The sequence below is a fragment of the Numida meleagris genome, chromosome 6 (assembly GCF_002078875.1).
Source record: "Numida meleagris isolate 19003 breed g44 Domestic line chromosome 6, NumMel1.0, whole genome shotgun sequence".
Classification (NCBI taxonomy): Eukaryota; Metazoa; Chordata; class Aves; order Galliformes; family Numididae; genus Numida; species Numida meleagris.
The window spans coordinates 59,350,146-59,375,647 of NC_034414.1; the positions used below are offsets into that span (position 1 = coordinate 59,350,146).

The window sequence follows — 25,502 nt, forward strand, 5'->3', positions numbered from 1 at the left end:
GGGGGAGGGCGGAGGGCAGGCCGCCGGGGGCCGCGGCCGAAGCGGGGCGGTGGTCGGGCCCTCCGCGTCCCCGCTGCTTGCGCGCAGTCTGTCTGTCTGTCAGACGTCTGTCTGTCAGCCCGCGTCCGTGCGCTGGATGCTAGGGAGGGGGCTTCGGGCCGGGGGCTCTGCGCTGTGGGGCTGTCCCGAGGGGTCGCCGCCCTCAGCCGGGGCCCGGCCTGCGCGGTTCTCCGCCTGTGGGCACCCCCAGCCCCAGCGGGCTGTCCCTGCAGCAGCCTCCGCTGCGCCCGCAGCTCCGCACGCAGCCCGCCCCGTGCCCGAGGCGTTCCGCGTTTCTGAAGACTTCTCGGTGTGCCGTAGGCCTGCGAACAGGGGCCGTTCCACACCGCTCTGCCTGAGCCCTGGGAGCTTTTAGCGTTGCTAGCGAGGAGGAGGAGGAGGAGGAAGTCTTGCAGGCACCTTCCTGCAGGCCTTCCCGTCTCCCCTTCCCGTCTCCCAGCCGCCTTCCTGCGGGCGGGCGGGGGAAAGCTGCGTCCCCCTGCAGCCCCCGGCTCCCACAGGTGGGCTCTGCCCCATGCACGCAGCCTGGCCTTGGTCTGCCCTGCTTACCGCCTTCCACACTTGGTGGAGATTCAGCTCAAACGGCGTACTGCTCCTATTTAAGGCTGCAGAAAGCGTGATGTGTCATTCCTCGTGTTCCGTGCGGCATACTAAGGCATCAGAGCTCACAGCACCCGTCTGCAGGTGAGCGGAGCCCTGATGTTTAGATACACAAATTAGGTTCTAATTTGGATAGATGAGCGGAGTATTTCCCATGGTAATGATTAACGGCTCGGGGACATGTTTGCAGAAGCACGCAGATAACGGAGGCTGTGATTGAAGCAAGCGGAGCACGCCGTGCTCTGTGCACAGGAGGAAATAAGCAGCACGCTCTTGATAAGGGCCGCGTGTAACCGTGACTCTGCAGGAAGGCGCTCAGACCTCGGGTGAACGGGGCAGACAACTCACAGCGAATATTGTGGCATTCTCAGCTCCGTCTCACGCGAGTGTCGGTCCCGTTTCTGTGCGGGTTGAGTATTGCACGCACGTACGTGCGCTTGCACTTTGCCTTCGCATCTTGATAGCGTGAGAAAAAAACGCACATGATGTCAAAACAGATTGAAACGGAGAAAAAAAAAAACATCCCAGGAGGTATAGCCTCGGTCTAGCAAAGCAATTAGGCACATACTGCTAAGCCGTGCTGGAGTGAAACGTGGTCTGTCGCTGGTCTGCTTCTAGGTCAGCTTGCAAGAATCTGGAACCTCACATGGACTGACTGCCTTCCATCCACCCACAGGGTATTCCTAGAGTGATTTCCCAGCGCTATGCCAGCCTGCTTGACACTGCAATAAGTCAGAGAGCCAAATGCCTCTATTTTTTTAGTACAAAACAGCCCCCTTTAGTAGATGCCTGCGTGTATACAACAGCACCTCGTCGCCTGAAAGATGGGTTTTGTCCGCTGCCTGCACGGTGACATCAGTCCATGGGGTGACTTCCAGTGCCACGTTTCTCAGCCTGTCTGCTGAAGGAGGAGTCTCAATCTCTGGCTGTCCGGGCTGAAAGTTCAGTCAGTAAAAATACGACGCTGTTTTGGAACGGTTCAAACTTTGTCCCAGTTCCCAGTTGTTAGGCAGGCCTGAAAGCTGCTCAGTGCAATCCTTCACCTTTGTTTCATAAAAATTGCTTTTTTAGAGATCACAGAGTGAATTAGGGTGAGTGATTGCAAGGCACCCAGAAGGAATTGCCTCTGGTCAGCTGTCAAGGCTGTGTTATTGCTGCCTGCATACCTCCCCGCCTGCTCATGCAGGAGCACGTTGTGCATCTAGCACAGGGCTTAGCCCTGGGCAGGAGGTCAGCATTAAGGCTGCACATCATTGGAGGCTCTCCTATGAACGTGCCAAGTGGTGCGGAGAGCTTACAGCTGCTGCTTGTTGTGGGATGGGTGGCTGGGAGAGCTGCGGATGGAGAAATCATAGGATCATAGAAAGGAATCGTAGAATGGTTTGGGTGGGATTTGAGCTTAGGGATCGTCTAGTTCCAGCCTCTCTGCCTGAGAAGTCACACTGTGTTTTCATCAGAGAAAGGGATCCTGCTTTCACCTGGTCTGAATCCCGGTGGGTGTAGTGTGATGAAGGTCTGCAGTGTGTGGCAGTGATATTTTTTTCTGAAATTCCTTGTGCTTTTCACCTGCAGCAGCCAGCTCCCTCTGTTGTGGCAAAGCCATTCGAGATCTCTGCTCCCAGTCACTCATTTAAACAGCTCGGATGAGAACAAAGTATGTGAAATCTCTCATTTCCCATCATGGCACGTGTTGTAATCAAAATGATCAGCTCGTCAAGAGTTCAGTTTCAAAACCATTAAGAGGATTACAGGAGTTCATGGTCAGGATTTTCAAGCTGGACTTGAGTTTAATGAGAGCTGCTCGAGGGGCCTGGTTGTCAGGAGGGGCTGAACAGCAGCTTCTGGAGGAAGGATTCTCTTCCAAAACAGACCAGACTGAGATCATCAGTGCTACGCTTTCTGCCTGCACAGAAATGGGTTCAATTGAGAAAAAAGGGTGATTTTTGTGTAGATATATATATATTTAAGTAATATTGCTAACAGCCTTTTTGTTTGTCATTTTGTTTCTGACCTTTTATGGTGGAATTTCAGATTCCACTTACAGGCATTTGTTTGTGACTCTGGATGCTAGGAGCCTCCTGAAATATGAAAGCTGAGGCTTTTCAGGCAGGTGGGCCTTTACACAAATGCTGCTAGAGATGAGAAGTTTCACAACAAAATTGCTAGCCTGTAAATGAGAAGGGAAGATGAGGTATTGGGGCTTGTGAGCTAGCCGAGCCAACAGCGCAAGCTAGAGACCCAAATCCCTAAATAGTGTTTGGTCTTTGTGTGCCCATGGTTTTGAGATGGTAGCACTGCACAAAGAATTTGAACAGCGGGGTGTGAGTCATTCAGAGATCAGCAGGAGCAAGTCCAACCTTGCCCCTCTTGGGAAGGAACAAAGATCTCCTGAGCCTTGAACCCACGTTCAAGAAACACGTAGATGTAGCACGTAGGAACATGGTTAGTGGGCATGGTGGTGATGGATGACGGTTAGCGTTGATGATCTTAGAGTCCTTTTCCAACCTTAATGATTCTGTGAGTCTATATTCATAGACACCAGGCCTTATGTTAACCCCTTTACACCACTGACTGCAGCAGCCTTCCACTGTGTTGTAAGGCAGGGGCATATTGGCAGGCTCTACAAGGCGCAGGGTGCCAGAGGATCCTCCAAAGCCACCTCGGTTTGGGGACACTTCAGCTTGTTGGGTCCTGGAGAAATGTTCTTATTTGCCACCAGGGGAAGGAGGAATTAAATATTACAGAGATGAAGTAACCAAGCACAGGTTTCCCAAATGGGGTGGAGGCTCATGAACCTCTGTCAAGCCAGTGAAATGTATTTAAAGCACTCTGTGTAATATAAACATCTTACCAGTTTTGGAGATGTATTTGTGCAATGTGCATTTCAGTCATCGTGTCTCACCTGTACGTGGCTGGACTTAAGTGTGGACTTAAGTCTCAGAATTTCTATCTGAGAAATAGGTGATGGCCTTTTGGTAATGTTCTCTTAGAGACAGACTTGACAAACAGGTGGGATCCAAGTTCCCTTTGAGCATCGCCCACTTTAGCTTTGAATTGGCCAGTCCTGGCACGGGCATAACCACAGAACTATCTAACGTGGCCTCAGATTTGCTGGAAAACTTCTGGAAGGGAATCTCTGTGATCTGCTTTCTTCCTGAAGAGGTTGGTGTTCCCATGTCTCAGAAGCTTGCCAGCCCTGGGACACCCTGAAGCGATGGGTGTTCTGTTGTTTCACAGCTAGCTAAGACACGGTAGTTCCATGAGAGTGGAAGGGGATGTTGTTTTCACTTTGTGTTTTGGCATTTGAGCTGCGTCTGTCTTAACAAAAAGCTCGATGGCCAGTAATCATTCCAGCTCTTCACAGAATCACAGAATCAGAGGGGTTGGAAGGAACCTCTGGAGATCCCGCCCGTTCAACCCCCTGCTAAAGCAGGTTCCCTACAGGTGGTTGCACAGAAAGCATCTAGGTGGGTTTGAATATCTCCAGAGAGGGAGACTCCACCGCCTCTCTGGGCAGCCTGTTCCTGTGCTATGTCACCTTCAAAGTGAAGAAGTTTTCCCTCGTGTTCATATGGAACTTCCAGTGTTCCAGCTGGTGCCCCTTGTTCTGTCACTGGGCACCACTGAAAAGAGCCTGGCCCTATTCTCATGACATCCACCCTTTAGATATTTATATGCATGGATAAGATCCCCTCTCAACCGTCTCTTGTCTGGGTGAACAGCCCTGGGGCTCACAGCCTTTCCTCATAAGGGAGATGCTTCAGGCCCCGATCATCTCTGTGGCCCTCCGCTGGGCTCTCTCCAGCAGTTCTGTCTGCCTGGAAATGGGGAGCCCAGCACTGGGTGCAGTGTTCCAGATGTGCAGAGCAGTCGGGGAGAAGAACCTCCCTTGACCTGCTGGCCACTCTCTGTGCAGTGCATCCCAAGAGACCACTGGCCTCCTTGGCCACCAGGGCACACTGCTAGCTCATGGTCAACCGTTGGTCAACCATTGGTCAACCGCTGGTCAACTGCTGATCAACCAGGACACCCAGATCCTTCTCCGCAGAGCTCCTTCCCGGCAGCTCAGCCCCAACCTGTGCTGCTCGATGTGGTTATCCCCAGGTGCAGGACCCTATACTTGCCTTTGTTGAACGTCACCAGGTTCCTCTTTGCCCAGCTCTCACAGAATGGCAGCACAGCCTTTTGGTGTGTCAGCCACATAGTCCATCCCTTCATCCAGATTAAGATGTGAAAAGGCACCGGACCCAGTACTGACCCCTGGGGAACACTGCTAGCTCTTGTTTCTACTAGCAGCCTCCCACTTGGGAGTGTTATCAGAGTAGTCACTCACCTCCCCGTTCCGTTTGCCATCAGAAGAGGGAGCTGAGCTGGCCATGCTGCCTTGATGCCAGCTGGATGCCTCAAGGCTGGCAGGAAGAAGATTCAGGGCCAGTATTTCCATTGTGCTGGTGGATGGAAGACAGCTCTGCCCAGCCTGGCTGCCCTGCTTTGCCCTCCCGAAGAGGCCATCTCCCTGGAGCAGCACTGTCTAGACAAGCACCTGGCAGCTCCGCACCTGGGGAATTTGCTAACTCACAGCTACCCTCGGTGTTTTGGGATGCAGCTGTGCCCCTCTGCGTTTGGGATGGAGAGCTCTCCTTTCCCCACCTCTCCAGCTGAGCCTCTGTGCAGGATTGACACAGGTTGTTGCTCTGCAGCACTCCCTCCACCTTAGCTCTCCAGCGTACGCTTTGTTTCAGTGCTTTATTTCTTGTTTTCCTTCATTAGCGTGCTAAGATGCTGAGCTCTGTGCAAGCCTCTCTCAGAGAGGATCTCTGGTTCCCACTCAGAACATTGCTGTCTTTTCCAGCCTCCTCTGATCCTTAGCTGGTGGTCGTGCAGTTAGCTCAGCACGAGCGGAGCCAGCAGGACTCGTGGCACGGGAGCTGGAAGGGGTAAGTGCCAGGGATGCCATGGCCTGGAGATACATGGCTTTCTCTGCCCGAGCTGTTTGCACAGGGCAGATAAGCTTCCTGGCAGCTGGAGCCCCCTGGAGAACGCGCCGAGGGATCCAGGCTGAGCACGATCTGCTCGGTGCTTGGCTTGCGGTATGGGTAGCGGCACTGTGATATGTTTGTAATGCAAACAGCTGGGGCAAAAACAGCCTCAGAAAGGATCCACACAGCTATCGCTGCTGACTGAATTAATCCCCGGAGGGCTGCTGATAAGCAACCAAATCCCGTCAATACAGACACGGTTCATTCCAGAGAAAGAACCAGCTAGAATCACAGGGTCACAGAACATCCCGAGCTGGAAGGGGCCCGTGAGGATCATCGAGTCCAACTCCTGGCTCCACACAGGACCACTCGCAAATTAACGTTAAAGAAGTTAAACCATTAAACTTCTGTTTTCACTCCTTGGTCGTTTCTGTTGTTCCATGCAGCGGGGGGTTTCGGAACAGCAGCTCCGTGGTAAATCAGTGTGTTGTAGTGGGGGTCCAGGCTGCAGCCCTGCTGTGCTCTGGCAGGTGAGGCTCCTGGGCTCACCTGACCAGGGCTGGAAATCAGCCGTGTTGGGGTGTGCTCTGCAGCTCGTGTTTGCACAGGCCGTGCCCTGGGTCGTGGCTTAGTCTCTGGAATGAAATGTATTTGCTGTGCAAAGTCGTTTAAGGAAAAAGCTGACTTTATTAGTTGCTCTCTGGTCTCAGCGTATGACTTGTTGGTCCGTAACTAAGGAAGAGCATGCTTAAGTGCTCACCGAAGTATGCTGCATGCTCAGTGACGTAATTTATCTGATTTATTCTTCTGTAGGGGCTTATTCATATTAGACATCAGCTGTCTGCCCTTACACAGACGCAGCCTGAAATAGGCTGTATTCGTTTACTAAACCTGATTTAATTTTAACCATAAATAATTCCTACAGCGACTGAAGAAAGCTCTGCTTTTCCCATGGACTCTCACAAAGTGAGCGGTCCTGTGTTAGGGGGCTGCCTGGCAGCACAATGAGAATGAATGCGAATTCCCATCTCCTTCATCCTTCCACTTTAAATCCCTGCATGGAAAAGAGACGTGGATTCCACCCTGCTTCGGAGTCATGGAAATGAGCTGTTATGAAATGGGAAAAAGGAACTGTATCCTGGCAGTGTGTGAATGAGCAGCTTGAGAATTGACGTAATCGCGCGGCGCCGAGAGAGGGGAGGAGGAGTCGAGTCAGAAAATGAGTGAAAACAAGAGGGTGTTTGGGAGAGCTGAGGCCTCCTTCCCTCCCCTTTTGGCCAGATGATGCTTTGCCATTGCCAGGTACACCTTCCTTCAAAGCAGATAACTAATTTATGCCGGAAAGAGCAATTAAAATAATTGATTTCCAGTAATGCGCAGCCAGCTTATGAAAACATCTCTGGCGGATAATCCTATAACCAGAGCACGGGAGTTTCATCACATGGAAATAAATAGGAAGGATAGAGTTTTGTTTGCAGGCGGCTACATGAAAGCAGAAGAGATAATGGGGCTGAAATGAGCTCAGAGGCCTGCTTAATGTGATGCCTGTCCTCCTGCTATCTCCAAGGATCTGGAAAATCAGCGCATCCCGCTCGTCATGCTCCGTGTGTTGGGCAAACAGCCTGGCTGCCCGCTGCACTCCAGGTGATGGAAGGAAGATGTCCTTCCTCCGGCAGAGCACAGCCGCTTCGGACTGCTGCCTGTGTCCAGAGAATCTCCCCAAATCCATCGACACCCGGTGAATTAAAATCAAAGCTCTGCCCGTGAAGGGACAACACGACCTCCTGTTCGTGCTGGTTGCTGGTGGTGATGGAGCAGGGATAACTGCCCGCCGGATCCCTTTTGTACCCCGTTCTGCTGCAGGTTGGATCACCCTCCAGGAGCTGCTGCAGTTCCTGGTTGCTCCTGATACCTCCGAGCTGATCTAATTCTCATGTGAGACCGGTGGAGACAGTAAGAATTTATTAGTGGAAATTTCCACTGAGGTGAGAAGATCCCTGCTCTTCCTGGCAGCTGAACGAGAGCGAGAGGAAGACCCGGAGACCTCAACCAGGCACCGGCATCAGGGAGCTGGGTACCAAGCTCATGCTGGCAGGGCAGGAGGCTCCTTGAACAGGGGTCGGGGTGGCTGGAGCCACAGCAAGGCCGGCTCTGAGCTGGGATATCCTTTGTGCCCACTTGGGCTGTCCCGCTGCAGGATGCTGGTCCCTCTGTCTGCGTGCTGTGTGGAGGGGACGTGGGCTGGCACAGCTCTACCACCTGCACGCCGGGCGGCCTTGCTATGGCTACGGCCAGCGATGTTTAGATTTAATAAAAATAAAAAACATTTGCAAATGTTTTCCTGCCTCCGCCGTGAGTCACATCCTACAAGGACCTCTCTGCTGCCCTTTCTGTGCAGCTGTAAAAAGGAAAAAAAAAAAAAATGGGACTCGCTTAGCTCAGCATTGGGAAACACAGCGGGAGAGAGGTATTTCCGATCGTGGGCTATCTATGGCACTCGCAGCATGGCAGTCCCTAAAAAGAGCACACAAACCCATGGCTGTTTGGCACCTGTCTGCACTTGTGTGCTGGGGAGGTCCTGATGCTGGAGGAGGCACTGAGTGCGTGCAGCAAGCAGACAGAGAGCACTCTGGGGTCTTCAGTTTTTGGGTGGTTTGGTGACGTGTGCCTGCTCTGGGCTTTGGGAATGGGGAGGGTTTCTCTTGGAGGCTGCCAAGCAGTGACGTGGGCCAGGGGCCGTTCAGCGCCGCTGCAGCCTGGTGCAGAATTTCCCTTTTCAACGCGTTTGGGACTTTTGTTTTGCTAAGGAAACTCCAAGCATGGGGAAGAAAAGATCTTTGTCTTTCGACTGTGAGCAAAGAAAGCTCGCAGTATATGTCCGAGAACCACCAGAAATCCCCTAGCAACAAGGCTTAACGATCCTGATATTTCATAGCGGGATCATAGGAAATCAGAAACTCGTACAAAAGCGCCGTTGTTATTTAAAAGAAGTTGCTGCTGGAGGCTTCTTTAGAAAGAGGCTCAGAATGGGCAGACCCCATTCCTTGTGGTATTTATAGTTGGTCTTTTAGCATGTCCGTGCGTCGTCCCTGTGCTTTGGAACAGCTGGGACGGGCTGAAAGCGGGGCCCTGGGGTCAGGGCTGAGCTGTGCGCTGCAAACTGGCTGAGCCAGCGAGGAGGGATGCTTTGGAGAAACGTGGGGGACTTTCCACTCCATGCTCCCCCCACACTGGTGAGCAGGTTTTACAGGGCCATAGGTGAGCTGATCAGCTGGGAGACAAGGAAAGGACAATGACAGGAGCTGGCCTGCTGAACCCCAGGGCTGTGCTTCCTGCTGTCACTGTGGCAGTGAATGGGCGCTGTGTGTCTGAGCGTCCGTGTGTCCTGTCCGAAGGCTCTCGGGCAAGCTGTCGAGTGGGAAGATTGCAGAATTAACACTCAGAGCCTTAGTGCAGACTGCAGGTTGGACAGGACCCTGGGCTGTGCTGTTGCTACAGAAGCTGCAATGACATACAATCATAGAATTACAGCGTGGTTGGGTTGGAAGGAACCTGAATGCCCCCTGGCCCCAACCCTGCTGTGGGCTGGGTGCCCCTCCAGCTCGGGCTGCCCAGGGCCCATCTACAGCCTCGGGCACCTCCAGGGATGGGGCACCCACAGCTCTGGGCACTGCCAGGGCCTCTCTGCCCTCTGGGTAAAGAATTTCCCCCTGACATCTAACCTACATCTCCCTTCCATCTGTTATCAACATGATTCTCATCCTAAATGTAGAACACAGCACTATATAAGCTGCTAAGGGAGATGTTGTGGCCTCAGCTGAGGCTAATGGAGATGTTAGGACAATCTTTGTGCCATGTAAGAAGGTGTTTCCGATGGGAAGAGAATAATCTGTTCTCCACGTCAACTCTTGTGGGCGCATTTTGTTCAGGAGGGTTCCAGCAGGGACGGGCAGGCACGCTGACAGATTGCCCCAAAGCAGCTGGCAGCTTCATCAAGATGTCTGGGGAGTGCTGGAAAGACATCTGCTCTAAGTCATGCTGTTTTGGGGTGGATATTTCGGCCAGCTGACCTGTTACAGCCCTGTCCAGTCCCGCTTTCCGTCATCCTGTGCTTTGCAGAAGGAACCAAACAGCTCTTGTGTCACTTGTTTCCACAGGTAGTTTTGCAGACAAGGCTTACGAGTGGAGCTCAGAGGAGGAGGAGTCTGTGAGGAAGGCAGGACCGGTGCAAGTCCTCATTGTCAAGGATGACCATTCTTTCGAACTGGACGAAGCCGCGCTCAACCGCATCCTCCTCTCGGAGGCCGTCAGAGATAAAGAGGTGGTGGCTGTGTCAGTTGCTGGAGCTTTTAGAAAAGGAAAGTCCTTCTTGATGGACTTCATGCTGCGGTACATGTACAACAAGGTATGGCTGCAGCTGCACCTGGCTCTTCCCACCGCTGCTCAGTGCTCCTGTGTGCCCAGGGCTGATCGGGGAAGGACTCTGGTCTGGTGCTCTAGAGATGCTCCAGCCTCTCTTTAGCACTGAGCCTCACAAACTAGAGATGCTTCCACAACCCCGTGCAGTAGTGGGGCTCCAGTGGGACTCTACCTTCCTTGACTTTGGAGCAGAAATGTTCACATTTGCTACCTGGTAGGAAACCTCCCTTGTGGGGGTTGCTTGTCTCCAGTGCTGGGGTGGAGGCAGCACAGAAGAGAGGCGTAAAACCACAGTGAAATGGGAATTTCAGCATTTCCTCTGTTCCCACCTGCAGGAAGCAGTGGACTGGGTTGGAGATTACAATGAGCCTCTGACTGGTTTCTCCTGGAGGGGAGGATCTGAGCGGGAGACGACTGGCATCCAGATATGGAGTGAGGTTTTCCTGGTGGACAAGCCTGATGGTAAAAAGGTATTTGCTTCTGTGCTGCGTGGCTTTCTATCTACGTGTCACTCATCAGTTCGTCTTGCTGCTCCAGCTTTTGTAGGACTCCGCTGCCTTGCTGCAGGTGGCCAAAATGGTCGTGCAGGTTTTTGATACGTATCTCTGATTTAGCTTGAGTGGGTTTAAAGCACCGAGTGATGTGATGTCTAGGTGTTTCCATGCGCCCCTGATAGCATCTCTGTATGTCTCTCTAAGTCTGGGCACCCTGGAGATCATTTCTCTGCTGTTCCAAGTGATCTGGAATTTGAGGTCCTTGCAAACTACTCCCCTTTCCTACAGCAGTAGCTGTGACATGGAACGCCTTCATTCAGGGAGGTCAAGTATGGTGAGAGCTGGGAAATCCTGCAAATTCAGCTTTTAGGCAGGAATATTTGCATCTGTCAGCTCTTCAGTGAAGTTGAGATATGCTGCTGTATTTGGCTTCCGTGACGTGAAGCTAGTGCAGGCTCAGGGAAAGACCCATCTGCACTGACAGCAAGTGTTAGAAGAACAAAGCAGTTCCCTCCTCTGTGTTGTGCAGCAGTCATTTCTTGCTGTCAAGAGTGACGTGAGATGCTCTTTTCCTTTATCTTCCACCGATTGTAAGTCTGAGGCAGCAGCACAGGGTAACACAGCTGACATTCAAGCACCCGTCCCGCTGGCATTTGAGCGTGATTTTGCTTGGGTGCAGATGCTGAGTGGGTGCATCCAGGCTGACCTGGAGCTTTCTGCCCCTCAGGTTGCGGTGCTGCTGATGGACACACAGGGGACCTTTGACAGTCAGTCCACCCTGCGGGATTCAGCCACCGTGTTTGCCCTTAGCACAATGATCAGCTCGATACAGGTAAGAAGGGAGATGTCTCCAGGAAACAGTTGCAGAAAGGTGGTGGCTAAAAACCAGCAGCTTGGCACCAGCCTAATGCAGCTGGGGGAGGGACAAACGTGGTGGGGGAGACAAAGGCCAGTGTGTTGGCTGCACTGAGTGCAGGGTTCAGTTGTGACTGCACCATTGCAGGGAACAGTCTCATCTCCTCATCTCACCCCAAGAGCGAGGCCAGCAGCAGATGCACTCCCTTACTCCCAGCTGACGTTGGTCTGGTGAAGTTCACGTGCCTTTGTCTCAGTGGGACAGCATGAACGGCATGGAAGCTGTGTCTTGAGACAGAGCTCAGCACATCATATAAATGGAGGAGAAGAAATATTATTTACACCTAAGAGGCTTCCTGGCTGGGACATGACAGCCCTTGCTGCTCCCATGCTGGAGCGTTTTGCTGTGCTGGGAGGAGCAGTGCCTGTCTGTCTGTCTGTCTGTCTGTCTAGCAGTATGGCTGCGCTTGGAGCACCGTGGTCATGTTGAAGCTTTAACCACACTGATGCAAGGGACAATGCTCTGAAGTTTCTGTGTTTACTTACAGGTTTATAACTTGTCGCAGAATGTGCAGGAGGATGATCTGCAGCACCTGCAGGTGAGACCGCTTGTCCCTGCTGCTCTGTGTCACTGGGGTCCCTGGATTATGCTCTGCACTTGCAAGCTGCATTGCTCTGGAAAGGCATGTTTGCATTTGGAATGACAAAAAGGTCTCAGTTTCCCAGCTCTCATTTCGGTTCATGGGCATGGAGGAACAGTCACTTGTGTTGAAATTGCCTCACAGCATGCCTGCTTGGGGGCCGGGCCCTGTGGCAGGACAGACAGTGGGATGCTCACCAGGAGCAGCGTCATGTTCTGTAGGACTTGGGGAGCGGCAGGGGTCTGTTATTTACTCCTAGAATCATAGCATCACAGAACGGCTTGTATTGGAAGGGACCTTAAAGCCCATCCAGCCCCAGCCCCTGCAATGGGCAGGGACACCTCTGACCAGACCGGGCTGCCCAGGGCCCCATCCAGCCTGGCCTTGAGCACTGCCAGCGATGGGGCATGCACAAAAATTTAAGATGGATGTTGTCTGACATACAGGGAGCACGCCTTGAGTAGAGGCAGTAACAGTGTTCATTTAGCTTAAGAGACTGGGAAGCTGAAGGCAGAAGTTGCACTGCTCACGCTGTACAAAAGGACTTTTTGCTTGAGAAATCCAGAGAAACTGGGTATTGGTTGACGAGCCTGGATGTTGACATCTGATTGTGGCTCAATACAGATGACCCACAAGGGTAATTAGAACCCTGAGTGCTGGAGACAAGCAGCTTTGGGGTGTTTTTTTATGGTATGCACGTCCTGCCCACCTCTGCTTACAGTTTTCACTTTTGTTCAGTTGGCTCCTTGACTGGCTACTTAGGATGTTTTCAGTAGCTTAAGGAAAAGGAAAGGAAAAATCCAGCTGGAAAAATCAGAAGAGTTCTGTACTGTTTCAATCAGCAAACATTTTTTTAACAATAATACTTTTTTTTTTGCGTTGAACTTATGCAGTGCAAATCCAGTCTTGCACTTGGAATTTGAAGCCGTTATTGTTTAACACGTTGACCCACTTTTAGGCATCTGTGAAATACATTATTGGTGCCTTTGCTAAGAATTTGCTGTCCAGAGAGACTGGAGAGCCTTCAAGTGTTGCCGGTAGGCCGATCTTCTGGTCTCTGCACAGTGGGGGTCTGCAGGGAAAGTACTTATTTCTGAATTCATTTCCGCCCCTTCCTGGAGCGTTTAAAGAGAGCAGGGCTCCAGCAATCCCCTCTGCCACGTGAAGTTCGATAGCGGCAGCGAGCTGCTCCTTGGAGCCATTTTTCACAGATTGGGCAGCCAAAAACTCTAGGCTGAGATTTTTCCTGTAAGGGCTTTGTGTGGCGACTGCCCATAGCAGCTCCCTCTGCCTGTAAAACACCGAGCGTTGCCCTGCCCGTGGCCCCAGGGGCTAACAGTCCTGCTTCCCTTGCTTCTCTCCCCAGCTGTTCACCGAGTACGGACGGCTGGCCATGGAGGAAACCTTCCTGAAGCCCTTCCAGGTGAGTAGAGGCTGCTGGCCACCGGCATCCCCCAAACCGATGGCTTTGCCACGAGGTGTCACTGCAGCTTGCAGGACGGATGAGCAGGGAGGCGTGGAGACTGGCTGAGCGGCGGCGAAGGGAAGGCTTTGTGTTTCCTGACCCCCAAGGAGCTTTCTGAACACATCCAATCTCTCTCTTCCTTTCTGCTCTCAACCTTGGCTGTTGGCGGCTCCCCAGCCCTGCAGCCATCCCCTCACCCGGCAGGTCTGGCTGCAGCTGGAGGCTGTGAGCTGAGCGAGGCTTTGTTCCCAGGGACAAAAGGCTTCGGTGCAACGTGGTGAGCGTTGTGTGGCATCAGCTGTGTCCTGGCAGGGCACCATACAAGTGATGCTCTGCCTCGAGAGCTGTGCATGCAGCGATGCGGTGTCCCCAGCTGAAGGAGGGAGAGCCATCCCTACAGCTCAGCCCTGTCCTGCTGGGCTCATGAGGTGGTCAGCTTTAGTGGCAGAGCTGTGGGATGAATGCCCAGGCAGGTTTGTGACACTCTCCAGCCTTGGCTGTCGGAGCCTTGAGCCTGCTGCCCCACGAGTCCCTGCACTTGGCAGAACAAAGAATATTAGCTCAGAACGAAGGGATTAGCTCAGAGTTGCAAGTATAAGAGGGATTTTGACTTCAAATAAGTGGCATCTCTCCCAACCTGTGCATGGCTGGCATTCAAGAGAGGAGAGCATTAGGCAAACACCAGCTTGCTCTGGACACCAGAGCTGTGAGCAGCTCAGGATGGCAGGAGGGTGAGGGGCTGTGAGGGCCCCTTCCAGGAGGAAGGTGAATGTGAGTGAAAAGAGAGAAGTGGAAGGAAGGGAGGTAGGAGTCCACAGAATGGTTTTAGCAGCTGCTGTTGAGAAAGGTGGCTCAATAGCTCGCTAAACCTGCAGTCCTGTAACAGAACAAGCTGTGGTTTGCATGGCTTTGATAGTGGCTGTTCTGAATCCTGCGCAGCTGGAAGGCTGGGAAGGGGTCAAACAGGTTTGGAAGGTTTTGGAGATCATTGGTACCTGCATGAGCCAGGAAGCAGGGCCCAATACTCAGTTTCCTAACCCAGGTGCCCTCTGTCAGTCCCCATGCCTTAGTCCATCTTCCACCTTCAATAGCAGAGCTGGTTGCTGGATGCAAGGTTTGCAAGCTTCCCAAAGCAGAAAGCAATTGTAAAAATGCAAGTAGTAATTGGGAATGAGTTACAGCTGTCTTGCTTTGCCTTCCAATATTAAAAGAGAATTGTCAGTCTCCCTATCATCCTGGAAGGCAGAAGGGGTTTATAAGGTGGCTGTGGTCAGGAAGGGGGAATGAAATGAAATGGTTAAAAAAACAAGTGGACAAATAATAGAGATTTTTAGGGAGCTTTGAGTATGTACTGGGTATAGCATGGGTAGATAGGTGATTGGTAAATGCTGTTAAAGCTACCAGCAATAAAAAAACCTGGCTTGTAGTTTTAAGAACCAGAAGAAAATTGTAATACAGTACAGAAAAAGCCAGACATTAAATAAATATTCCTGTTCCTTATTTAAAAGCTAGCAGGATAATCTTGCCAAATATTACAGTGAAAGTGAAATACTTTGTACTCCCTCAGTAAGAAGGAGGCTGTAAGGAGACACTGTTAAATGTGCTTAAGTCATTAGGGCTGGCTGACAGCCCGTGGCTTTACCTAACGCCGTAAGTGATGGCAAGTCACGCAGCTTTGTGGGCAGCAAGTCTGGTCACGCATCCCAGCATCCATTTTTACAAGACCACAAGCTTGGTTGATAAAGGGAACTCTCACCGTGGTATTCTGCCTTCTGTGTGCCTTATCTCCATAAAGTGCTGATTAAAAAAGAGCCAGCAACGTAGGCAGTCGGCATTGTCTGTTTTCATCCGTGCAAATGGATTAAAAACCCATTAACTGATAGATGGCAGAGAACACTGAGCTAATTGTAACGGGGACGCGGCATCCTTCAGAAGCGTTTCCTTGGGGCTCCCCCCAGGGTCTCTCTGCTTCACTGCAATCTTCGGTAGCGATCTCCATGCGAGTACCAAACAGCTGCGGGTGTGGTAAGATTTGGAGGAGGAATGGATGGTGATGGGGCCAGGTGAGCAGCGCACAGCTGCCCGTCCCCATCTCAGTGCTGCCTCCTGCAGAGCTCAGCCATCCGTTGCCATTTCCCACCCAGGAGGAGGCAGCCTGCAGCTGAGGCCGGGCCAATTCAGTGTGGTGATGGGGAGCATGTTTCTGAGTGGGGGAGCACTGAGTGGCTCAGCCTGAGATGCAGGGGCTTGCTGCAACCAGGGCAGCTTTCTCTGCAGAAGATGGTCTGCAGCGTGAGTCCCTCGGGTGAGGTTCTGAGCCTGGAGCTCAAACTCGATGAACGTCTTCTGTCCTTGTGATACGTGAGCCTGGAAAGGAGCTTTTTGGAGAAAGCTCCTGCAGGAGAATGCTGCCAAGCGGGGAGTGCTCCGAAAGCGGCGATAGCGGGACGGCTGAGCTGATGCTGCTGGACAGGAGGCACCGCTTGGCGGTGGAAAGGGAGCTTTTCCCTTCTGCTCCCTCCATCCTGCTATGTGCCGAAACACCCGAGGTGCTGCGCCCCGAGCGATGCCTTTGCTTGGCAGAGGGGGGAAGGTGTTAGGCATGGTGAGGATAGCAGCTCTGCCAAAGTTCTGCTTGGGAAGAAAGAAAGTAACTCCTGATTCAGACAGTGCGAGGGGTGCAGAAGGCGCCTGTGGACAAGCCCTACACGTGGTCACGTCTCCGGAGCATCCTGGAGCCTCCGAAAGAACAGCGTGTCCTGAAGGACGGGGCTGCGGGCGTCTGCTGTGGCTTGCAGTGCCTTTAGGAATGGCCAACTCGCTTTTCTTCCTGATGTTTTCTGGAAGAAAAATAAGGAGGGGAAATATTCTCCCTCCCTCTCCCGAATCGTTGTTTTAAACATAGACGAGTTTTAGGGGAAATGCCAATGAAATGCGTTCCCATTACTGCTTGTTCTGACGGAGGGGAGAAGCCCTGGCTCCTCTGCCCAGCACTCGGGCTGCCCTCGGGACAACCCCCACAGCCCTCCCTGGGATGTAGATGTGACACCGGAGACGTGATGTCTTCCAAACCCCATTTTTGTAAGGGTGCGGGGTTGACCGCACTGGTATTTATTTATTTGTTGAATAGAAACGTCGGATGCCTCAGTGAAGAGGCAAAGCCAGCCATTTCTGACTCCTCCTCGTTATCCTACATGTGCTTCTCGTTAAAAGTCTGCCTGGAGAGCTGCCCGGTGAAAATGGCTGGAAAACGAGCCTGTGAAATTCCCATAGGATGGAGCTAAATGCGGCTGGAGCTCGCTGCCTTTTGTCCTGGTTAGCAGAAATCCCTGTCTTGTTTTGCAGTGCTGTTTTTCAAGCGAGGGACTCAAAGTGTCATCCAGCAAATCCCCCCCCCCCCCCCCGATGGCGTGTGGCTGAGCAGCGCTGCTTTGCTGATGCTGCGTGGCACTGACTGCTTCTCTTTCTCTTTCCTAGTCCCTTATATTCCTTGTGCGTGACTGGAGTTTCCCTTATGAATTTTCCTACGGATCCGATGGCGGCGCGAGGTTTTTGGAGAAGCGTCTGAAGGTTTGTTCTTTGTCCTCTGGGTTTCATGAAGCATTTCCATGTGGGTTTGCGCGACTCTGTGAGCCGGGGTTTGCTTGTGGGTTGGCTGCTCCGTGTGAGCTGGTGATGACGGCTAAGGTCACACCTCTACTTGCCCATGCCTTCAAATCACAGCAGAGATGTCTTCGTAGAATCATAGAGTGGCGTGGGTTGACCTCAAAGATCATCAGCTAGGTGATGGTCAATGAGACGATTCTAGCTGATGATCTTTGAGGTCCCTTCCAACCCAAGCCATTCTATCCTCTAGTTCCAACCCCTTACCATGGACAGGGTTGCCTGCTGCTAAACCAGGCAGCAAATCAGGCTGCCCAGGGCCCCATCCAGCTGCCTCTGGGCATCTCCAGGGATGGGGCGTGCCAGCACTGCCCAGAGAAGTTGTGATTCTAATGATTCTGTGTTGTAGGAAGCTGAATTCTCCGTGCTGCGGTTAGTGCAGGGCAACCCATCTGCTGGAGGGACCAGGAAAAATGCTTTAGTAATAGGTACTTGTCCAGTGAAACCGACGGGCAAGGGCTCCGTGGGGATTAATCAGGAAATGCATGGGTGATTTGGTAGTGGAGAGACCTAATCAAAGGGAAGACAAGAACAGCCCTAGTGGGAAATCCCAGATGCTTTTGTGGTTGGGTCATACACAGACGTGCACATTTTCCAGATGATAACAACATGCCCCAGGGCAAGCGGTCAGAGATAGGCCAGTTCCTGGGCTGCTGGAGGAGCTCTGTCCTTGTGCTCGTGCATCACACTGCGAAGGGACACACTCCTGGTGCGGGACACCCCTCGCTCCTGCTGGCACTGTTGTCCCAGTGTCACCGCATCCGAAGGAAACCTGACGGCACACCGGTCTCCCGCAGGTCTCAGGAAATCAGCACGAAGAACTGCAGAATGTCAGAAAGCACATCCATTCCTGCTTCACCAAAATCTCCTGCTTCCTTTTACCTCACCCCGGCCTGAAGGTAGCCACCAACCCGAATTTCGACGGGAAGCTGAAAGGTACAAAGCAAAAGTCCATTTTCAGATCGATACCGGAGATGCCCGGACAGACCGTCCCACGAAACCTTTACAAATGTTTTCCATGAAAGAGCTTCTGCAATTCATTGCTGTTCCTCATTTGCAACTCGGTGCGGATGCGCAGCGGGGCAGGCTGGTTGTTGTGCAGCAGGTTGGGCTGGCAGAGGCGGAGGGCTTGTCACACACGCTCTCAAAAGAACGTTAGTTCGCTTTGAAAAGCTTTCCAAGGAACACTGAATCCTCCTGACTTATCTGAGCAGTGGTTTCCCTTCAGGACAGACTTAGTTAGTCAGGTAAAATAAAAGGGAAGGGTAAAGAGAAAGCTCTGGTAGGATTCCCTATCCTGAACGGAGCCACGTGTTACGGAGTTTTAGGTGCAGAATTGGTTGTGAATCAATGAAAGCGCCTCTGCTTACAGGCTGCTTGCAGGCTGCTGGTGACCAAAAAAGTGGCCATTATTCACTTAACATAAATCAGTGGACAGAAGGAAGTTCCTTTTGCTCTGGCTTTGGGTGAAGATTGAACTCGTCCCTCTGTTAAACTCCACGCTAACGAGCAGCAGGGGAGGGAGGCTCTGCTGGAAGCTGAACTGGTTTTGTTAATTCCCCCTTTAATTTCAGGTGCTAAGCAATATTTAACAAATGCATACAGGACTGGCTTAGGATTGTCAGCATCTTCTTGTCAGCATTCTCCTGTTCTTTCAGAGCTGTACTCAGCTTTTCTCTTGGCAAGAAGGTGCTGCTCTCAATTGGTGCACATTAGCAGTGTCATCAGCAAAAGCATTATTTCTCCCCATACGGCCACAGCTGTGTTCCTGCAGCTGCTTTGGAGACAGTGAAGCTGGTTTGTGTATGTATATGCACAGCTGCATGTTCTGTTTGTGGGTTAACTTCACTGGGGCCAAGATCACTTCTGAGCACTCACCTCACTTTGTTACAGTGTCTGTGCCCGTATCCTGGCTTGGGTTTCCCCTTGTTGTGTGATGGGAGTGCACGCTCTGGGTGAGGGGTGGCACTGATGAAATTGGGCTTATTTCCAGAAATAGACGACGAGTTCATCAAGAACTTGAAGATTTTAATTCCCTGGCTTCTTAGTCCCGAGAGCCTGGATGTTAAGGAGATCAATGGAAACCACATCACCTGCCGAGGCCTTGTGGAGTATTTCAAGGTACTGGCTTTTTCCAGAGAAATTGGGCTTATCTGTTTGCAGCACGTTAGCACTTTTGCTGTAATGAAGGGGGAAAGCAGCAGTGTATTTGGCCGTGCAGTGAGCCCAAGGAGTGGGCAGGGCTGCTTCCTTGCCATGGAGAATGGAGGACCGGAGGGAGGGAGGCTGAGGGCCGTATTCCCATTGCCTTTGGATAACGCCTCATTGTGTTGTCATGGCTACTGGGACATTTTAATGCAAGACATCAGTGAGTAATTCTCACCACCTACTCTCCGGGGCTACCTGACTCCGGCTCCTTCTCCTTCAGTGAAGGACGGAGGTAGGTGCAAATCCTATGGGTTAGATGCTTGGAATAAGTGATGGGGGTGTGAGCCTTGAGAGACCGCCCCGCAGCACCCAAGGAGTGGACGCTGAGCCACGTGCTGCCTGGCAGAGCATCCCTGCTGAAGCCATCCCGTGCCAGGAACCTCCTCCTCTTCGGGCTTTCCCCATCCTGTTGCTGCTGTGCTGTAACGGGGCGGAGGTGTTCGCGTGTTGCTGCTGAACGCCGCATCTGATGTGACTGCATGTTTTGCAGGCGTACATCAAGATCTACCAGGGGGAAGAGCTGCCGCACCCGAAGTCGATGCTGCAGGTAGGTGAGCCGTGTGTGCTGCCCATTCCTGCTCTGTGATTGCCGTTGATTTCCCGTGAGCTGTCGGAGGAGTCCCGCTAAGCGCAGCATTTGGAGTCTGCTGGGATTTTGTTTCCAGAGCCTTAGTTTGACAACCCAAGCAACGGCGGCATCCAGCACTCCCTTCAGAGCAGCCGAGGCTGCAGGGCTCGTGCAGGGCTGGGCTGCTGAGCTGCAGTTGTTTCCCTGCAGGTGAGCAGCGTCGTCCTCTGGCTGCGGTGGGACCGCACACAAAGGGATGGGCCCCGCTGTGCTGGGTCAGGGTTCAGCGGGAGGCTGCAGCTGTGCCTGTTTACATACCCTGAGCCTTGTGTCTGTGTTCTTGCCGTTTCCCACAGCTGAAGCCAGAGGTTCCATTGCTCTGACTCGGAGGGGAGGAATCCTCTCCCGACCGACGCAGGCTTTTGCCTGAGGGTTCTGAGCATGGAAATGCAGAAGGATCTTGTTTGGTGTTGGTCAGAGTGCAGCGGGAGAAGGGAGCTGGGTAATTCTGTGTGTGTGCACTGGGGTACCACGCACGCATCCAGGCCAAAAGCACGTGGACCGTGTGCCCCCAGGTTCCTCGCTGTCGTTACACTTCTGTAATTACAGGAGTTGGACTCAGGGATCCTTTTGGATCCCTTGCAGATTGGGATATTCCATGATTCTGTGATCCTTAACCTCACAGTCCTGCAGCTCAACTTTGCACCCTTTCGCCCTTCTTGCAGGCCACAGCAGAAGCCAACAATTTAGCAGCAGTTGCCACTGCCAAAGACACCTACAGCAGGAGAATGGAAGAGGTAGGTGTGCTGAGCACCCTGTTTCACAGGCTCTCCTGTCCTGGGGAAACCTCCCTGCCCGGCCTCCTGATGGAAAACGTCCCGCAGGGACTTGGCTGAAGTTTCTGGCAGCATCTGTGCTGGTGCAGTGTGTTCAGGTTCCCATTGAGACTCTGCCATGTTCGTGGTGGAAAGGGGCCGAAGGAGAGCGATGCCTGGTCAGGATTTCATGGCAGGGAATGGGAAGACGGTTGACAAATGGTTGCTCTTCCATCCGATGGCAGCTTTTTGCAGAGCATGTGACCTCAGCTGGATTTCCATCCTCTTCCCAGTGTTTCCTCAGCTGCAACCCAAAGTGTAACGAAACGGGGCAGCGCTGCTGGATGACCACGCAGCCCCTGACTGTCAGAATGTGAGGTGATGGCACAAAGGTGCACCGGGGGAGGGTCAGACAGGACATGAAAACATTTCTCTGCCATGAGAGTGGTCAGACACTGGAGCAGGCTTCCTGGCGAGGTGGCTGGTGCCCTGTGGCTGTCAGCATTCAAGGGGCATTTGTGCAATGCCCTCAATCATGTGCTTTAACTTTTGGTTAGCCCTGAAGTTCTCAGGCAGTGGGACTGGACGGTCTTTGTGGGTCCCTTCCAACTGAACATCCTGTCTTGTCCTATCCTAATCCTGTCCTATCCTTTAACCTGTGCTGTGGCTGGTGCTAATTAGGAGATAAAGTCATTACTATTGGCTTTTCACCTCTGCCCTGCCTTACCAGCCTGTCTCAGCTCAGGTGTGAGATGATTATGATGTTTTAAGGCGAAGCTCAGATCTAAGCCTATCTCCAGCCATTTCCAGGTCTGTTGCACAGTACTGGAGGTTGCTGTGCTTTGGCATGGAAGGGGTGCAGAGCTACATGGCCAAATTACTGTGCACTGTCCTGGGTCTGTGTGTGTGCTTATGCCTTAAAACCCAAAGTGCTGATACTCTGTAGCTGGAGGAGAAAAATGCTGCTGGAGCTGGCTAGCTGAAGGTGGGCCGTTGAGTCTCCAGGTTCAAGTCCTGAGCAATAGCAGCTTGAAGACACAGCACCAAGAGCAGGGCAGGGTCTTGTGACAGGATGAGAGGGAATGGTCTTCAGCTGCGCCGGGGGAGGCTCAGGTTGGGTTTTAGGAACAATTTATAAGGCTAAAGGGAGGATGAGAGGGACTGGTTCCCAAGACACTGGTGAACAGTCGCAGAATGTGGACATGGCGGTCCATGCCAAAGAGGAGCACGCGGAGCTGCCGTTGTGATTTGCGTGGCAGAGCACAGGAGCTGAGGGTGCTGAGTGACCGGGCTGTGCTTTCCATGCAGGTCTGTGGTGGGGACAAGCCCTTCCTTGCACCCAGTGACCTGCAGACCAAACACATGGAGCTGAAGGACGAGGCCGTGAGGCTGTTCCGCGGGGTGAAGAAGATGGGCGGGGAGGAGTTCAGCCGCCGCTACCTCCAGCAGCTGGAGAATGAGATCGATGAGCTCTACATCCAGTACATCAAGCACAACGACAGCAAGAACATCTTCCACGCCGCCCGCACCCCCGCCACGCTCTTCGTCGTCATCTTCATCACCTACGTGATCGCCGGAGTGACCGGCTTCATTGGCTTGGACATCATAGCCAGTCTGTGCAACATGATCATGGGCTTGACACTTATCACACTGTGTACCTGGGCGTACATCAGATACTCTGGGGAGTACAGAGAACTGGGCGCAGTAATAGACCAAGTGGCGGCGGCGCTGTGGGACCAGGTAGGATCAAGAGCTTTGTGCTTAACAACCGACCGACCGAACCCGCATCCCCCCCACCACGTTCTTAAGCATTCTTTCCTGGGGCTTTTCCTCCTCTTTGAATGGCTGTTGGGTTTGCACGTAGGGTTGGTAGGTGCAGCGGGACAGCGCGCTGCAGTCCGTGCCTTAGGTCTCCTAGATGGGGAAAGCGGGGCCAGAGGAGATGCTGTCAGGTTGGGTTGTGGAGGTGGTTACAAGGGGAGAAATCTTAGGTCTGGGTGGCTCTCCGAGCACGGAAGAGCACAGTGAGCTGAAGCCCCGGGCTCAAGTCTGATCCCCGCATGCTGTTTTGTTCTGCCTTTTTCTGCTTGTTCTACCCATCCCAAAATGCTGCTTTGTGGACTCTAAATGCTGGCACGGGGCAGCACAGAGTGCGAGCCCACTGGGGAGGTGCTTGGGACCACAGGAGTTGTGTGCTCCGAGTGTGCGCTGAGGACGAAGCCCCGCTCCTCCCTCCTGGTGCAGGGCAGGGATTTGGGCGTCCCTGGGCTGCAGGGGGCTGAGCTTGGGGCTCTGTCCTGCCTGCTTTGCTCCTGCCCATCTCACCCTTTCTTTGTCTTTGCTTTGTGCAAACACGTGCAAAGGTCTTGGTTGAGCACTGCTGTCAGACGTCCCTAAAAACTTCACCAAGGTTGCAGTGAGAAAACACTGTCCTTGGCAGCACTGCCCCTTGGCTGCTTTTTATCCACGAGTGAGGAGTTCTTGCTTCAGTGTGGCCACCTCCTCCTGCTCCAGGTGCAGCTACAGCTCACCACACACTTCGTTTTTCACGCTGAGCTGTTCACCACTCAGTTTCTTCACCCCTGAACTGGGCAGCGATGTCACTCAGCTGGGCTGCCTTTAAAGCAAGGGCAAGCAAGGGCAGCCCATCGTCCCCTGCACCCCAGGCGGGCCCATCCTGACAGCCCGACGGTGCTTAGTGCCTTTTAGGGGATGCTGGGCATCGAAGCCCATCCCTGTGTAGGAACCTGGAATGGGTTCACACCATAGCGAGAACAGGATGGGGCCAGCAGGAAGCGAGAGGCATGGGCTGCCTGTAAGCTGCCCTGCTGGGAAATTAAGGAAGAGGTTAAAGTGCTTGCAGCTGCCCCAAGCACATTCCCAATGCAATGGGGAGAGAGTGTTCCTGAGAAGGAGCTGTGTGGAGCAGCAGTGCTTTAGGGGCTGTTGGTGCCCCGGGGGGAGGAGCAGTGCTGGGAGTTCTTGGGCTCTGTGTGCATGTGCTGTCCCTGTGGGTGCAGGAGGGCTGGCCGGGGCCTTGGGGGGATCCTGCAAACACACTGCTGAGGGGGGCACCGAATGGAGACGTGAGAGGTTTGCTCCAGTGGACGTGCGTGATACACAGAGATGCTTCTTTCTCTTTTTTTTCCCTCCCCTTTCTTTCCCTAATGCCTCTCGCAGGGGAGCACAAATGAGGTAAGTGCCTCTCGGGTTCCCCTCTCCCCCCAGCACTCTCCTGTGGGGGCCTCGAGCGATGGGGAACCCCTGGGAGGTGATGCACGTGGAGCTGCTGGGTGCAGGGACAGGGGCTGGTGGCAGCGCTGTGGCACCTCCAGTGCCTGGGGAAGGGCACTGCTGGAGGCCAAGGGGAGAGAGAGTGTGGGGGCTTTTGTGTTTGTTATAAGGTGTGTGTGTGTGGGGGGGGGGGTTGTATCTTTCTCCTCTTAGTTGTGTTTGGGGATGCTGTGGGGTCAGCTCCTGTGCACAGCTTCCCTGTGCTGTTGGTGCTGGTGCATTTTGCTGCTGTTGAGTTAGGTGGGGATTTCCTTGTCAGATGCGGAGCAGCTCTCGCAGGTGCTGAACCCCTTTTGTCCCACGGAGACCAGGGCAGGGCCGCCCGGGGGGCTCTCTGCGCCTCAGGCACTGCTGAAAGCTGTGACTTCTGGGCCTGCAGGCTTCGCTGTTTGTGCAACGGTGAAAGCTTAGCGAGCTCCTGAACTCACGTCTTTCCCCTCGTGGATGTCGTGGCAGGGCTCAAGGCCGGGCGGGCTCCGGGGCCCTTCCCACCCAACCATTCTGTGACTCTACCATCGTCCGCCGTCGGGAGCGGGCGCACAAAGCGAGCCGCGCGCTGCGGGCGAGCTGAGCCTCTCCTGTTTCTTGCAGGCTTTGTACAAGCTGTACAGCGCGGCAGCGACCCACAGACACTTGTACCACCACGCCTTCCCCGCGCAGAAAGCGGAGCCTGCCGAGGGCTCGGAGAGGAAGAAGATGTGACGCAGCCGGGAGCCCCGCGCGGTCCCGTCGGTGCATGAAGGCGACGCGGCCGGCCTCGGTTCAGCCCCTGGTCGCTCACCCACGGCGAGCAGCTCCACGGGGCCGAGCGCGGAGCTCGGGGCCCAGGCCGGGTCTGTCCGCGCGGCACCGGTGGCGGCTGGGAAGGCGGGGGCATGTCTTGTGTTCTGTTCTGTGTACGGAGCGGTGCTGCCGCCGACACAAAGTGCTTTTGGTTTGCGATATCCAGCATCCTTCCCAGCTCGTTTTACGAAGCCTTATTTCTCCCTTTTTAATTAATCATGAAGTCATTAAGGGAATTATAATTTGCGTGGCACTGCAACTAAAGACCTTCCAAATCTTAGCGTTATTCAAAACCATCTTACGTCCGGATACTTGAATCGGTTGTAACACGTAACCACGGTTTTTCTTCAATTACAGCAACGTAATTAAAAATGTATTAACTCGCTCAGTCAGCAGCTGTAAGGACACTTATGCTATGGTATGTTAACGATGTCGTAAGGAAGCGTACTTTTCCATTCGTGACTGATGCACACGGTCTCACTTTGTACGAGTACGGAGGAGTCTCGCTGTATCTCTGTATATATATTCGTTATCGTGCATAGGAATGTGTTCACTGGTTCTGTTCTTTCGGCGTCAGAACGATTAAAGTTTGCTTTTTTGTTCCTACCGCCTTTACTCGTCCGTCCACGCGGCAGAAATGAGCTGACCGCCCCCTCGC

General features: G+C 53.1%; 2 protein-coding genes across 5 annotated transcripts in view; one reads left to right on the plus strand and one right to left on the minus strand.

Moving 5' to 3' along the window:
• SAV1 (salvador family WW domain containing protein 1) overlaps positions 1–25,502 on the minus strand; it is a 44,815-nt gene that overhangs the window by 6,396 nt on the left and 12,917 nt on the right. Inside the window, exon 5 of one of the 3 annotated variants that reach the window (XR_002440718.1) lies at positions 610–2,563. The exons of 1 other annotated variant lie outside the window; for it this stretch is intronic. Coding sequence is in view for 1 of the 2 variants with exons in the window: in XM_021403544.1 (XP_021259219.1) it covers positions 2,551–2,563 (13 nt within the window). In the remaining variant the exon portion in view is untranslated. Of the gene's footprint in view, positions 1–57; positions 2,564–25,502 lie in introns of those variants that run through there. One more of the 3 variants, XM_021403544.1, reaches the window with a different exon arrangement.
• ATL1 (atlastin GTPase 1) lies at positions 9,794–25,447 on the plus strand. Of its 2 annotated transcripts, XM_021403546.1 has the most exons (13): positions 9,794–10,044; positions 10,394–10,528; positions 11,280–11,384; positions 11,956–12,006; positions 13,415–13,471; positions 16,991–17,083; positions 17,974–18,112; positions 19,170–19,297; positions 19,875–19,931; positions 20,678–20,749; positions 22,076–22,507; positions 23,948–23,962; positions 24,653–25,447. In XM_021403546.1, the coding sequence occupies exons 1-13, from the start codon at positions 10,012–10,014 to the stop codon at positions 24,761–24,763; spliced, it is 1,428 nt and encodes a 475-aa protein (XP_021259221.1). In that variant the 5' UTR covers positions 9,794–10,011; the 3' UTR covers positions 24,764–25,447. The 2 variants fall into 2 exon arrangements, with proteins under 2 accessions (XP_021259221.1, XP_021259220.1); XM_021403545.1 differs by lacking the exon at positions 23,948–23,962 and having other exon boundaries at positions 9,818–10,044.